We start from the raw sequence: 15,719 nt of genomic DNA on the forward strand, positions 1-15,719 counted from the left end.
AGTGTATGCGAATGTGAATGAATGAACATACATATTGTACTAAACACATGAGTGTCGAGGATTTGACTTACTCCATATTTGCTGTTGGCATGTATAAATATGTTGATATCAGCATAAAATCAACTGAAAACATATGCATTTGGACAGCCATAAAAGCGTAATGTTGTTGTTGTCATATGAATAAAATAAATGAGTTGATCATTTGTATTCATATGTTCGTGTGTATATTTGTAGCTAAACTAACGGTGCAAGAAATTGATGGCGCGATGGTAAAGATAAATTATTGTAGGAAAGTGATAACCTTTTATGGATAAATAGAAGAAGGAAAGGTAAAAAAGTAGACCACTGGTTTAAGTATATAGATAGCAACATTCCTTCTTCTATTTCACCGAAGAATAGCGTTGTGGGTTCAAATACCTATTTTCAAATTACAATAAAAACGATTATTAGAAAAGTTTTCATTTAACCCTTCATCCACTTAATAATAATTACACAACCCTTCAATATCTTCAACCCTCCGCTTAACAAGTCAATAATTCCAAATCGTAAAATTTAATACGAACATAATTAAATTTTGATTGTAATATCTATGTTTTCCTGCATTTTCATTAATCCGATTATACTCGATTATACTCGCTTTCTGCACGCATAATAAATTTCCATGCATTACTTTATTGCACTCGAGCGTTCGATATGCATCAGCAATTTACTGACCTTTGTTAAGCGTTTAGCTATAAAAAAAGCTATTATTCTGAGTATGTCATGTGTTCTACACATATAATATAATAACGATGGCAATTGAGATATTAAATATACGAGTATTTGTTGCTTTGTTGTTATAATGCTATGTGACCATAACACGAGAACAGACAGTTAGTCAATGCACTGCGGCACTGTTGGGCATAGAAAAGATGTTGGTAGGTTGAATAAGATTTTCTATTATAGAAGAGGCTTATTTATTTCTAAGCTCCACGTGCTCTTAAGTTCTACGCAACGAAGATAAGCTTCGAAGCTTAAACCAAAATTTTTCATAGACTTAGGTCGAAATTCGGGTTTTGAGGAACTAAAATATAATTTTTCTTGTAGAGTATACGTCTACACTGTTATATGAGAGTGAGACGTTATTTTAGAGTTTAATCTTGAGCAGACAAACTAAAAAAATATACTAATTAAGTTTAGTCGGATATGGGTAATGCAATTGCTGTAATGGTTCCAATATAATCCAATAGTCTAAATTCCCAAAATCTCCTCCTCTAATATCATTTAACTGAAATGCAAGGCCAACTGATCGCCAACTTTACGTTCTCTCCTTTAAAGTAAATTACACAATAATAAAGTTTTGAGCTTGATCTCACTCCAAGAGATTATATGATTTTCTCATCAAAGCCGAATAAACACTCGTTACATATCTCTATCTCTTTTTAATTATACCAGTTCATTTATACCAGTTCTATGTTCGATTCGCTGCTTTTATTTAAATATAAAAAAATATTTGTTTTATGATTTTTTTTTTTTTTTAATTTCTAAAAAAGAATTAGTAAAAAAACTGTTGATTCTCGATCTGAGCAACTCTGCACACAATTACGAATGAATTTAAAATTTTATACGAGTACACAAAGCAATATATTTTCATTTACATAAAACACAACATCACAGGGGACTCTTTTGATGGTTGGAGACCTGCTTTTGTGTAAACAAGTCTCACAATGACAAACTTCGTAACTTTGACGCAAAGCAATTAGTCAATAACATGTCACCGTTAGTTGACTTTGTCAAAATTTGACACTTCGACACGAGCTTTGATGTTATGCATTCCTGTAAATCCTTTGTGTTTGCTAAACGTATACATATGTTATGCATGTAGATAGCGTTGGGAGAAGGATTTCAATTTGGTATGCCAGTGGTATAGATGAGAAGGAAAGGTGTTGCTTTCAAAATCATGCAAATTCGTACTTTCATGCATTTGGAAACAATTTTTGGTATTTTGGAATATCTGTGGGTGGAATACATACATCATGCCGCCTCCATGATGGAGTTGGATTTAATATCAAAGCCACAAATTTCAGTTTAAATAAAAGGGAAAGTTTCAATAAAAAGGAAGGATTTCAACACCAAAAAAAAAAATGCGAAACTTGAATTTATTAAAATAGAATTGATAATATTTAAATTTGTATATTTTTGTTATTCAAACGTTTTTTTGTTCTTCTAAAAAGAGCCTTCGCTACACCCTTTAATGTCTATATTACCGAAATTTATTTCGTAATATGATAAAATATGCGCTGAATTCAGCGCAAACAAAAAGTGAACGCCTTACAAAATATAAATTTATGCAAATTAGTACCCTTACGTCATGCTAAGTACTTATGCTTTGACATCACATCATATTAAAAATATACCATGTACGAGTATGTAAGTAGTGACACATTCAGCTTGAATATTTTGTGCCAAAGCGGCATCCAACAGCCGCGCTTGTTGTTTTTGTTAACAAGTGGCGACCTCGATGTCGCCACCAAGCTGTGGCAACCAAAACCTTTTAATTTCATGCAAATTAATGTTTACACACACCCACACCACTCACTTTGTACGAGCGTAAATTCATTGTTTTCACCGCTCATATCCACACCTGCAGCAACATATTGCTTGAGTAATTATGCTCGCATGCGCGTGTTTTTCGCTTGCATGTAAATCTAGATAAACTCATTTTTATGCAATTTACGCTTTAAAGCTAAATAATGCCATTAAATTAAGAAATGTTGCAGAATGTGATATAAATTTAAAGACACGCATGAGTTGATGCCACTTTAGGCAATTCAGAGTACTTCAAATAGTTTTTAAACAATTGCGAAGCAATAATTTTCGTAGTAATTATGTCAATTTAATTATTAAAGTGATTTAGTACAATTGATTATGGAAATTGTTTAAGAAACTATATTAAAGCACTTAATAGGCTTATGTATTAAATAGAATATTTTCCTTCAAAAATTATATTATTCATATATATATATTTGATGCTATAACAATAACAACTAGAAATTACATAAGTATCCTTTGCTGATATGCTGACTTCAGCTAACTAAATTATACCCGAAGTATTCTCCTCTTTAATAAGTAATTAACTTTTTAACTTGTTCGCTAACAAACTTTGCAAAGAGTCTCTGCGCCTTATAAATTATTTGAGTAAATTTATATGTTTTTCGGCTTATATACATACATATGTCCTTATATATTTACATGCATAATATTATTCATTTCTTTTATCCGTCGTTAAACTCACTTTAAGTTACCAACTATGTGAGGATAATTTCGCGAAAAAAAGCAAAAGATAATTTCAACAAAGCTGATAATTTTGCATTCATTAAATAAAGTTGAAAAGTTGAGTAATGCTGAAGATTGCTCAGCATTTGCAAAATTTGGGTATATTAGGGTACTTGGGTATTTCGGAAAACCGACCGGATTTTAAGGTCATTAAAAAGAATTAAAGAAAAAAACTAAAAGTGTTATAACTATCTAAAGAAACGTGGGAGAAAATTTTCGAAATCGAACTATAACATTTCGAGACCCTAGTTACCGAAAATCAGAACCTCCATGCATATGACTGAGTTCTTACCGATAATATCGATAGACCTATGTGATACTTTAATGAAATTAAGAAAGCATATGTTTCTGAAAATAATATGCGCTGATGCTGAGAATTATTAAAATCGGTTCAATACATTCTCTTTTTCAATATGCCTACCGAGGTGCTTTAATATTGGGCAATGACCAGTATGAACTCCAGTGATCGCATAGAGATGAGCCTGACTGAGCGACACTGGCTGCAAGGACCGTTTTCGATCCACTGTGGGCCGAAAAGGACCTCGCTACGGCGCAGGTGCTGGTTGTTCTTCAGCGCTTGGCGAGCTCAAAATAGTGTGTTCAGCGCTCTGGAGTTTCCAGCGATTCCGCGGTGACCGCGTACCCACACAAGTAGGACACAAGTAGGCTCACTGCGCCTCTTCTTCATCGGGTTCTCCTCTCCCACTTTTTTTGAGGGTATGTGTGCAGTGAAGAAACCTAGGAGCCAGTTCCGCGGTGCAGCGGTCTAGATGATGCACACTAAGTGACGGAGAATGCCCGTGTTTCGGACTCTTCATGTACTCAGCCTCTCTGAGACTAATGGCGACCTTTGTCGCAATGTACCGACTATTGTGCTTTAAATTCATTAATTTGAAATCGGGGCGGATTTTAGTCCCGCCCACAAATAACAACCTACTCGAACTCTTATCATATATTCTATTGTCAAATACATCATTTGATAAATATAATTTGCAGGCAATAAGTAAAAGTTTTATCTCACACAAAATGTGGTTTGATTTGTTACACTTCGTCTTTCCTCGTTCAATTGTTTGTTGATATTTATTGGATGTCGTAGTGAAATGAACAAACCATTTATGATCTCGTATTTCAAAAATAACCCCCATAAAAATATATTTGCTGTTAAAAAGTGTTGATGCCAAAATACACAAACTTTCTTAAGAGCTCAATTGCAATTATCGCGTTATGGAATAAATAAAAGTAAAATAAGCAAAGTTTTTCAAAAAATTCCAAAAGTTAAAATATAACTTGCAGATAATTATGAAAATTATTTGCACTGCTGCTTGCTAAAATATACTTGCCAAATTTATTTCTTTACACAACATCATCCATTGCGCTTATGTCACTTAATAAAGCTAAAGCTATACTTTTAGTTTATGCATTTATTTCACACTTCTCCGCATACAAATTATATGCAAATGTGGTCACTCAAACATGGCCGCCTGAGTCCAGCCGCAGGCAAGTAATTCAAAATTCTTCGCAGTAATTTGCATATTTTTTAAGAACTTTTGCCACATCGCACTTGTGCTCAATGCGAAATGGACATTTTAATACATATAAAGAAATTTATTCGCGCAAAATCGCAAAGCGTGAAGCAAAGTCAGTGGCAAAAGTGTTGAAGCAGAAGTAATGCAATATAATCAAGCATTTGAAAAATGCACAACTGCCACTTAAGCGCATAAATGAAGAATATTTGCGAAAAATACCAACACATTTAAGCGAAATGTTGTGGAGAAAAAAGGCACATATTAAATATTAAAGCAGTGCAGAGATTGCACAGCAAGTTTGTTGTGGTGTTTGTTCTATACGCCAGTGCGGTTTGTTGCAAGCAATCGATTTTTTATGCACTAACATGTTTTTGTACTTTGCTGTGAGTGAATTTGTGTGAAATACACATCAAATATGGAGCGCGTTCGAAAACTGGCAGAGCACGCAACATCCTTTTTGGCGCGAGCACTCAAAGGACTCGCTTAAAGGCTTCACTGAGCCATAGTAGTAGAGTATTTTATTATTTTTATATAAGCAAAGTGTTCTTAATAGTTTTTCGCAAGCATCACGTTGCCTTAAAATTCAATTCTTTTCAGTTTATTTTGTATTTGTTGGCATTATGATCGTTCACTCGCAGCGCCGCATAACTCATACGCCATGTAGAGTACATACATAGTAAGCAGTAATCCAAGACGTAGCGGTGGCGGCACGTAAACACTATGAGTAGTACAAAGATGCACAAAAATTCAATAACAACTTCTCATTCTTCCGCTAGTCTTCTCCGCCTTCTGCGCTCTCCCACTCTCCATCTTCGTGGCAGTTCCTACGAGCGCGTGCCCACATTTGAAAGCCGTTAGGCATTAAAATTTAATTGGAAATTTCTCCGTCGCATTTTCATTTTATCTAGCTATGTACATATACGAGTATGTATATGTGCCACAAAGCATCCTTTGACGGCTATTGTTCGCATCGGTAAGTAACTTCAACTATCTGACTGCTCGCAATTGCAGCAGCAAGCTGAAAATTACATAATAAACATCGAAGAAGTGCAAATCCGTGAGTGTAAATTAGCTTGCCAAGCGGCGATTACACTAATAAATTACAAACACTTAAACAATAGTTAGCGCATAACAATATATATGTATGTCTGCACAACACATATGTATGTATGTAGGATGCATTGCTGCTGCTGCTTGTGCTTGAGTTTTATGTTTGTCAACTCGACAACGGCTATTAAAGCAAGGGCTAATTAAGTCGCTCTTAACTGCTCTTGAATGTTATTGAATCGATTAATTAATTGTAGCAAGTAGCGGTGAAATTTGGTGGATGCTCGAACTAATACAATTTTGGAATGATTAGAGACTTTTATTAAATCGATTAATTATATTATGAAATCTTCAATACAGAGATATCAGTAAAATAAACTCAATCAAAGAGACAATACAAACAGATTGAAGAAAATATCAATAATCAATATCATACCGGTATGGGGACTAGACCAGTGTCTAGATCACCATATGGCTATAAGGTCTTAGAGAAGGTCTATACTCTGTTTCACGAACTTATATAAAGAAAACTTAGAATTTGGCAAATCTAGTCACCATTAAGTGTTCTAGAATAACAAAGATCATTATATGGTCTTATATTTTATCCCAAATATACCTTCGAAGCTATGTAGATGGGGAGAAGCCGAGGGAGAAGAGGTACAATAGGTCACGAACGGATCGAAGCTCAAGGGGAAGTCTGTCGAAAGTTCTCAATCAACTCCAGTCTTAGGCTGGCAGACCATTGCTGCGTTTTTCAAACAGTGATGGGGGCCATCAAGGTAGAGGTAAACATAATGCTACGAAGATTACTAGTTTTGAACTACTTTGCTATTCGACTTATATGTGTACTCGGTTAATGCAGAATCTCTAGTAACTGCAGAACGGCTCAGCTTGGAAGAGAGGGTACACTAGCAACATTGATGTTGCAGTGTAAGCGGGTGGGCAGACCGCGGTCCACTTGCGCAGGAGCGCTGGACACACCGACTTCTCATGAGCTCACCAAAATCTACACAATAACCAGCACCAGTTCATTTACGAGGTTTTTCTGGCCCAAGGTGGACCGAAACGGTCTTCGCAGCTGCTGGCTCTTAGGAAGGTTAATTCCTCCGCAATCATCTTTGTGATTACTGGTCAGGGTCCAATAAATAGGCGAAGGAGAGGGTGCGAAGAGAAATCTAAGCACTTCCTACTTGTCCAGCCTTCGCCAGACTAAGGTTAAAACACCTTGGTGGGCACATCTTTGGCGAGCCCAGCGAAGGGCCTTTAATTAATTAGGCGACTTAAGAACATTGTAATAGAGTCAAAATTCTTTGTGACGATCAAAAAACCACAAAAGACAGTCGAAGCCGCCTAAGTGAGAATCTCTGTAGTCGTAAAAATTTACCTCTAACCTAACCTAACCTGCCGTTTAAATTCGACCGGAAATACGTTCGGAAAATCATTTATAAATAGATAGCGAAAGTATATACTCGATTTTATTCGGTATCAGGTACAACTATTACCAGGAACAGACCCTTTCTTAATTTCATTAAAACATTGCATAGTTTTAACGACACTTTCGGCAAAACGACTGTCATTTGCACTGAAGTCACCATGTACGGTATCTGGGGTCCTGAAAAGTTATAGTCCGATTTCGACGACTTTTCGATAAATCTCAATTAATATTCACTAAAGGGAGTGAGCGATTTAAAAATTGATTAAGAAAGTATTATAGTATTATATGACTTTGGGTAAAAAAATGCAGTTAGTCTCTCTACAGTCAGTTAAAAAGACTGTTCTGGTGGAGTCTTTTATTTACACAATTATTATTAATAACAAAAAACTTTATATGTAGATCCATAAAAAAGTTTCGTTCCACAATAATAACCCTTTCTTTCCTCTCTTTACAGTTATGAATTGCAAATCAAGGCAACATGCCGCCTATTAAAAAATACTTAAACTTAAGTGAAGACATTGCAACATGCAGTGAGCTATTTGACGATTTCTTCAAACGACGCCAATCATAAATGAAAGAACAACAAAAACACACAACTTTCCTTGGAACGTAGACAAGCTGGCTCAGAATGGGCGGAAGCATTTACAGTCACAATAAAGTTTAACGACGCAGAGTCAAAGGTGAAAATGACGAAACTGGCATATTTAAATGGCAACTGAAGCAAATATTTACACAGACGAGGGTGGCTATGCGCGACCGGTTTGACTCTCGAGAACACGCAAACCAATAAAAAATGATAAAAAGAACACAACAAAGAGAAAATAACTTCGTTGCGGCTGAAACGCAAATGCAAATGGCGCTATGAGTGGTTAATTATCGCGTGTTGACAACACATCAAACTGAAAGACTAAATCAAAACAACGGCGAAATTGTGATAATAGTTAGACGAGTGCTAGCAAAGCGCTACAGTTGGTTAGTGAGACGATTGAGGTGGAGTGCGCTACGAAGGTGCGGCTGCGGCAGAAGTGATGAATGGGTGGTCGCAACATGATGTGGCAACGGCTATTATAGCTAAAGTGGCATGCAACATGTTCAATTAATGATAAACTAGGTTCAAGTGCATAATAGTTTATTGAATAGTAGCTATTTTTAATACAAGTTTTGGTGAAACTCAAAATAGATAATTGCGACTAAATAGAAATGTAGAAAAGAGTAAAAAAAAATTAAGAAAAAAATAAAAAACACCACGGCATTAATAGAACTTAGTTTCGGTGGTTAAAATAGAATAAAAAGACAACTGTAAAACATAAAAAATAACGGTAAATACTAAGTTAGCGTTTAAGCAGCAATAACAAAAAGTGTGTGCACAAACGAAACAGCAACAAGTCACAAAACGTCAGACAACACAGTATCAACGTAAGCAAAGTGCATTCAAAATTACAGTTAACAGTAGTCTTCACAACAACAACTCCGTTTGGCAGCCATCACATTATTGCACTTGCTTACGTCCTCCTAAATAGTAAGTGTCGTCCGTGTTATCGCCAACGTCAAAATGTCATCGTCGGAGCAATTTGCAACGCCGACTTCCTCAACAGGTGAGTTTTTGTGGCCAAATTGGTTGTCACTTCATTTTTCGCTTCTTCTTGTATTAACTGTCAACTTCCGCTTTGTTGCTGCCTTTATTTCCGTTTATTTGCATTCTGCGGAATGTGGAAATTTCACTTTGTATGGAAGTGCTTAGAATAGAATATGCAAACTGCTTGTATATATGTAGAAATAGAATGTTAAGAAAACTCAATTGCTTGCTCTTCGAAAGTTCAGGCGGTGTATACTAAAAGTTCGCTCTGAAATCGCTTTTATGGCAATTTTATGAAGCTATTCAAAATGTGACTAGTTGGAAGAAATATTTCTATAGCATACAGTTCCGACGGGTCCAAAAATGTTTCTTGTCTTACATCGAAGATCTATGGTACCTTAAATATTTATATTTTCCTAGATGGAACATGGGTCCCCTCACAAGGTCTACTAAATATTCGTCAAATTTCTCTTAATGTTAGATTTACGTTATCCGAGCTATTGAATAAAAGATTTTGGATGGGCAACAAGTGGCCTCTGACCCGTATTGAACAAAGCTCGCTTTGTCTTCTGTTCCCATTCATAAGTGTGAATAACAGAACATTGATATACTGAGTCTCTTCCTATCAAAAAATCAGACTCTTAGTCCCTTCATATTGCCACTGATTTTAACCATGTAACCCACATTATATCTTTTGGCTGCTGCTGATGTCTAGTTTTAGTCTTTTCCGATTTCATTGTAGTAGTATTTACACTTTAACCGACCACATCACACGATGGAACGAACACCACTCCCTCTATAGGTGGATCCTTTAACCATTTAACGTTCACAAAACAGCACCCAGTTGATGACCGCGCCTTATTCAAGGTTTGCCCACTCTATATCTAGTAATAAAAGGGGAAATTTTGTATAACCTTGAAACTCGATATACATACCAAATAGAAGCGTCTAAGATCAAAAAAGTCTGGTACAACAAAGGTATGTCACTTTGGCGATTATAGTAAATTTAGTTGTCATAAAGACTACAATTTTTTATATGTATGATAAATGATAATGCTTTAAATCTGATGGATATATGAATGTGATGATAGCTAGTAGGCTGGATTGAGAGGCCTCAAATAAGAAAATCGATTAAATTTGGCTGAGGATTAGCTAAGATTTTAATCAACCAATAATATATTCGGTATTCCAAAACGTATATAGTAACATATTCATACAGATGAGAGAATTATCAGACACCGTAAGGCTGTTCGAAGTCCTTTGCTTTCCTTGCATTAAAATATTACCACCAAAACAAATGTACCAACAAATGTTTTCATAAGGAAATACACGAAAATGAGGTTAGATATTTTTAAACTCTTTTGCTTGAGGCAGCTGTTCGAAGCGAGTCTTCCTGGCTACTATAATTTGCCACAACAACACCCTTTATACGCGGTGAAAGCACTTTCATATTCACAGCACACAACAGGAGAGCCGTAATGCGTACGACAAAAAGGATAACAAAAACACAAAAAATAACAATTTGCGTCAAATTTCTCCCAAAGCAGTGCGTTGCCACGCTAAAAATGCATAAACACATACCAAATTACGAGCATTCAAATATGCATACACTATAAATGGTAATAACCCAAATGAATGCACATGTGGTTATGTGTGCGGAACTTGCTGCTCTCGTTTCGCCTTTGACATGCATTGGCATTGGATAACAAATAACACAAGCCAAGCAGCAGCTGAGTATACAAAAGTCCCAATGTGCTGGCATTAACTATTAATGTGAGTGTATGTGTGGGTGGAGGAGTTGTATAGAATTGTCGGTAATTTGCCGGAAAGATAACAGAGCATTGAAAAAGCGGAAACAGAAGGGTAATCGCATGTTATCAGCGTAAGTACTACATTAATGCTTACGTGCGTATGTAACGTACAGGCAAATGAAGTGGATGGTATATAAAAATAACAACAAAAAGTATTGGTGTTCCCTTCAAAGCATTTTGTTTTAGTTTTTTTTAGGTCTTCGTTTCTTGTTTTTTTGGTATTTTGCTAAAAAGATGATAGAATTTTCAAGAAAATTAAATTAAGTTTGAGACCCATACAAGTACACGCATAATTTTGTTTCTCTTTCCTCGTCGACGCGCCTCACGCAATTGAGTGTTGTCGCTTATAAAAGTGATGTGACGGTACTTCTACAGTTAATTAAAATTTGTCGCAGTTAATTTGGCAAAGTGCTTTCGTGTTCTCATCCAGGTGTGCGTACTGTTGTCCAGGCCATTACTGTATATGACGTGTTGTTAGTAAATGCAAGCGCACTGGATAGCCATAAATGACAACCTCATTGTGACTTAAGCGCGTAATTTGCTGGCTGATATGCCACTACTTTCATATTCAGTATGACAGACAATTATTACCTGTCTATGGCATGCCGAGCCAAGCCTAAATGACATTAAGCAACACATAAATATTTTATTATGATAAGCAAGTGCAATAATGAAACTACTTTTCATATTTAGCCACTTGATATTTTGTGCTGTATGTACAGTAAGGATGCAAATTAACGCCTCAGTGTGTGTATATTTGGCGTTGTGTATATTTGATAATTTATATAAAGCCTAGTTTTCATAGTGTCAAATTTAACGACGAAAAACTGACAATAATATAATTTAGACACACAAGTGGTTTCAATATATTAGAAATAATTATCAAAAACTGTCAATTCTGTTCTCCGTAAATTAAGAGAAAAGTGTAAAATCGGTCCACTGCCACGCCCACAAAATGGCGAAAACCGAAAACACATAAAGTGCCATAACTAAGCCATAAATAAAGCTATGGAAATAAAATTTGGTATGAAGGATCGCACTATGAAGGGGCATATCTGGAAGTAATTTTTTCGGGGAGGTGGGTGTGGCCCGCCCCCAAATAGATTTTTTTTATATATCTCGTAAACCAATAGAGCTATATAAACCAAACTTTTTGTAGTCGTTTTTTTAGCCACTTCTTAATACAGTCCAAAAATGAAAGAAATCGGATAATAACCACGTCCACCTCCCATACAAAGGTTAGGTTGAAAATTACTAAAAGTGGGTTAACTCACTAACGAAAAACGTTAGAAACACTAAATTTCACATAAGAAATAGCAGATGGAAGCTGCACTCAGATTTTTTTACAAAATGGAAAATGGGCGTGGCGTCGCCCACTTATGGGTCAAAAACCATATCTCAGGAACTACTCGACCGATTTCAATGAAACTTGGTTTGTAATAGTTTCCTTACATCCCAATGATATATTGTGAAAATAGGCCAAATCGCTTCACAACCACGCCTACTTCCTATATACCAGAACTTTGAAGACGATCTGAATCGTTTACTTTACAATATATAAAGTAAGCTTCACAGTAAGTGAAGATATCGGTGCTGAACTTTGCACAAATACTATGTTTATAGTGTGGCAGCCCATATATCGAACACGAGGACCTCGGTGCTTCTAACCTAATATTATGGTTTCCAACTTTCAATGGACTTTATACAATATATATGACGAATATGTGGGTCAAATTGTGTATTATAAAACATAAATAAAGTTAAATAAATAAATTGCAGAGAGTATAAAATGTTCGGTTACACCCGAACTTAGCCCTTCCTTACTTTTTTTTATAAAAGTTCATCAAAGGATATTTGTTACTACCGAAAGTTCATAAATGATATACTGTTAATGAATCATGAGAATATAATTAAATAAAAAATCGAAATTTCTGTACGTCAAAATTTAGATACTATTGTCTAATAATATAAATAATATAATAATATCGAATTGATTAATTTTCAATTTGTGTAAATATTTAACGGTTTAACTTAAATTCATCATTGAGCCAAAAAGTACTTTTTTAATAGAATTTTTGAATAATAAAGCCAAAAAAATTCAACGCTAGTTTCGACTATATGTATTAAATGTTTATATTAAAAATTTTTCGCAGAAAATCGAAAAACAGCTGTCTCTACAATATGTTCCAGTTTTGTTTAGCCTCCAAAATATTCAAATATGTATATATTGCACATGTAAATGAGTCTGTATATATTAAAAACACTTCGAAAAAAGCGAAAAGTTTATGTTTAGATAATAAACTTGCCGTGCTCTGACCACGAACATGCTCACCTATTCGTATTTTATACATAGAATTCTGAACTAAACAGGTGGTGAGAAAGTGTCTAGCACTTTTGCTCTGAGCAGAGTGAAAACAAACAATAAACAAACAACACCTGCTGCAATTCAAACTGTCCCATTTTCATTTTGACATGAACTATTTATATACTTTCACACTTTGGTACTATAAGTGTGCGTGAACGCTTATGTAAGCTTACATAAATGTTAAATATCTGCATAATAATAATTGAGAGAATCAGTGGAAAATATATACGTACCCATCTGTATATATAAGAATTCCATGTGGCTTTTGCGGTTAGATTTTAGGCTTTTGACATTTGGCTTGGAGGAATGGTGGAAGACCACCACAGTAAAATTGCGGTAGTTGGCACCATGTAATGAAATGGGAATAAAATTCAAGTATTTTACAGAAAAATTTTTAAGGTCAAGGTTCATTCTAAAATAGTTTGGTAAGCAGTTTGGAAGCCATATACTGAATATAGAGTAAGATATTGAAGGACGAAAAGAGAGAAGGAGTATATTAGAATAACTAAATAATTTTCCTACAGGGTTTCTTCCATACCATAGATATATATGTCATAAATATGAATTTATGTCTTTCCACACCCACGCTCACATCAAACCAGTTCCTTTCAAATTTGAACAGTGAAAATTGTATAACAGTTGGCGTAAAAATTTCTCACATCCGGTAACATTTTTCCACTCAAGCAAGCGCGGCTGTAAGTACATGATTTGTATGCACTTAGCACACTTTTGCGCATATAGGCACCTGCTTGTATATGTGTAACAAGACGTACGTGAGAAGGCAGCGCATAAACAGTTTTCAAAATTGGTTCACCTAGTCAACGGTGAATGCACTCACCAAACAACTACAAGCATAACGAATACAAGTCAGAACATGTAATCAAAGCAACCCACAGTAACAACAACAGTCAGTAGCTGTAGCCGCGAACAGCATTATGAGCAGCAGCAGCAGCTTCCTTTGTGTTAAGGACTGTGGCGTATTTCAAACATACGGATATATACATATATGTGTGTATATTTATATTTGTATGTATCTCCTGGTGTGGGTGTTGCATTTGTGGTATGTGCCACTCGAACTAATTTCCACAACACCAACACTCACTGGCAACTACCCACACACCCCACCTACATACAAATGTACGTACACGTTTATATACAGCGCCTGGGGATATGCTACACGCTTATTTGTTGTTGTTGGTGCATGAGTTCGTATGAGCACATCTGCAATAAAAATATTTACAAATTATTGTGGGCACGCGAGTGCTGTTCAGCGCAGCATAGTACACATCAGATAACATGCAAACGCTGTCAGACAGTCAGGAGAGGCGTTTATTTTGAAGCGCAGCGGGTGTCCAATGTCACATACCGATGACAGCATGCGCGGGCGCCCCCTGATGCTATGGCTGTGGCTGTCACTGTCACTTTGCTCGCCATCGTTGTCGTTGACTTTACTGTCGCGTCGTAAGCATCGTCGGCATCGCAGCTGTCGTCTCATCACGTCACTTTTGTGTTCACACGGTTAGCAGTCTTTTAGGCGCTCTGCACACAACCGGTTCAAAATAGTTTGCAACACTGCGTGCGTTGCGTTGCACGCATCCAAATCTTAGCGCGCTAATGCGTACACATTAACTTGCAATGGGTTTCACCTCTGACAATTTGTGACTTTATTCGCTGGAAAACTATTTTGTGTGTGACAACTTGGTGCGAAGATTCAAAAGTGACAAATTCAGCTTTTACAAAGTGTTTACTTTTAAAATTGTTCTTGAAATGTTTACGTATTGGGCTCTAGTTATGTGACGGGCAGTGCGTATGAGTAATATTTTTTGTCGATGCCGTTGTAAAGTGGATAAAATAAAAAAATCTTTTAAAGCCGAGTGAACAAATAAGAAGTATAAGTAAATATAAATATTGTATATAATAAAATAAAATAAAATAAAATAAAATAAAATAAAATAAAATAAAATAAAATAAAATAAAATAAAATAAAATAAAATAAAATAAAATAAAATAAAATAAAATAAAATAAAATAAAATAAAATAAAATAAAATTAAATAAAATAAAATTATAAACAAAAAAAAAATATCCAATTTTTTTTAATATGTGAGTTAAATGCGTGATATGAAACAGTAATTCTGAAAAATTGTTACGTATCATCAACATTAGCCCAAATTATATTCTTCTACGTTTGAAGCATTTTTTAGTAATAATTTCCTATACCATATTCGAATTATATTTTGGATTCTGACGTTGGTTTTCTCGTTATTTTTTATGTAGAAAAATCATTTGTTGCTATTTTTTATTATTACGAGAGAACAATTTCTCATTAGTGAATTACTGATGCTTGGTAGGCTTATATCTGTTTTCATCAAAAATATTTTTTCATTTTATAAAATCGTGAGAGATACTGATATCGAGATAGCTCCTCTCCCTCAGTATAAAGAAGCAGACATACGGATTTTTCTAAAAAAAATTCTATAGAATACTACGTGAATTTATATGAGAATTTTCTATATATTTTGTAATAGATCACCCTCTCAAACTATTCCAAAAACGTTTATGAAAAATATGAAGTTTTTCTTAAAGGTTTTTCCCAGAAAATCCATAAAATTCGTACAAAAATATTCTTCACCAGTTTTTCGTAAA

General features: G+C 35.1%; 1 protein-coding gene across 1 annotated transcript in view; it reads left to right on the forward strand.

Moving 5' to 3' along the window:
• Positions 1-8,641: 8,641 nt before the first annotated feature.
• The window catches only part of LOC105209339 (multiple C2 and transmembrane domain-containing protein), a 30,451-nt gene continuing 23,373 nt past the window's right edge, over positions 8,642-15,719 (forward strand). Inside the window, exon 1 of the mRNA XM_054233449.1 lies at positions 8,642-8,918. Within this exon, the coding sequence (XP_054089424.1) occupies positions 8,876-8,918 (43 nt within the window). The 5' untranslated portion in view covers positions 8,642-8,875. The remainder of the gene's footprint in view (positions 8,919-15,719) is intronic.

This window comes from Zeugodacus cucurbitae, chromosome 6 (genome assembly GCF_028554725.1).
Source record: "Zeugodacus cucurbitae isolate PBARC_wt_2022May chromosome 6, idZeuCucr1.2, whole genome shotgun sequence".
NCBI classification, from domain to species: Eukaryota; Metazoa; Arthropoda; class Insecta; order Diptera; family Tephritidae; genus Zeugodacus; species Zeugodacus cucurbitae.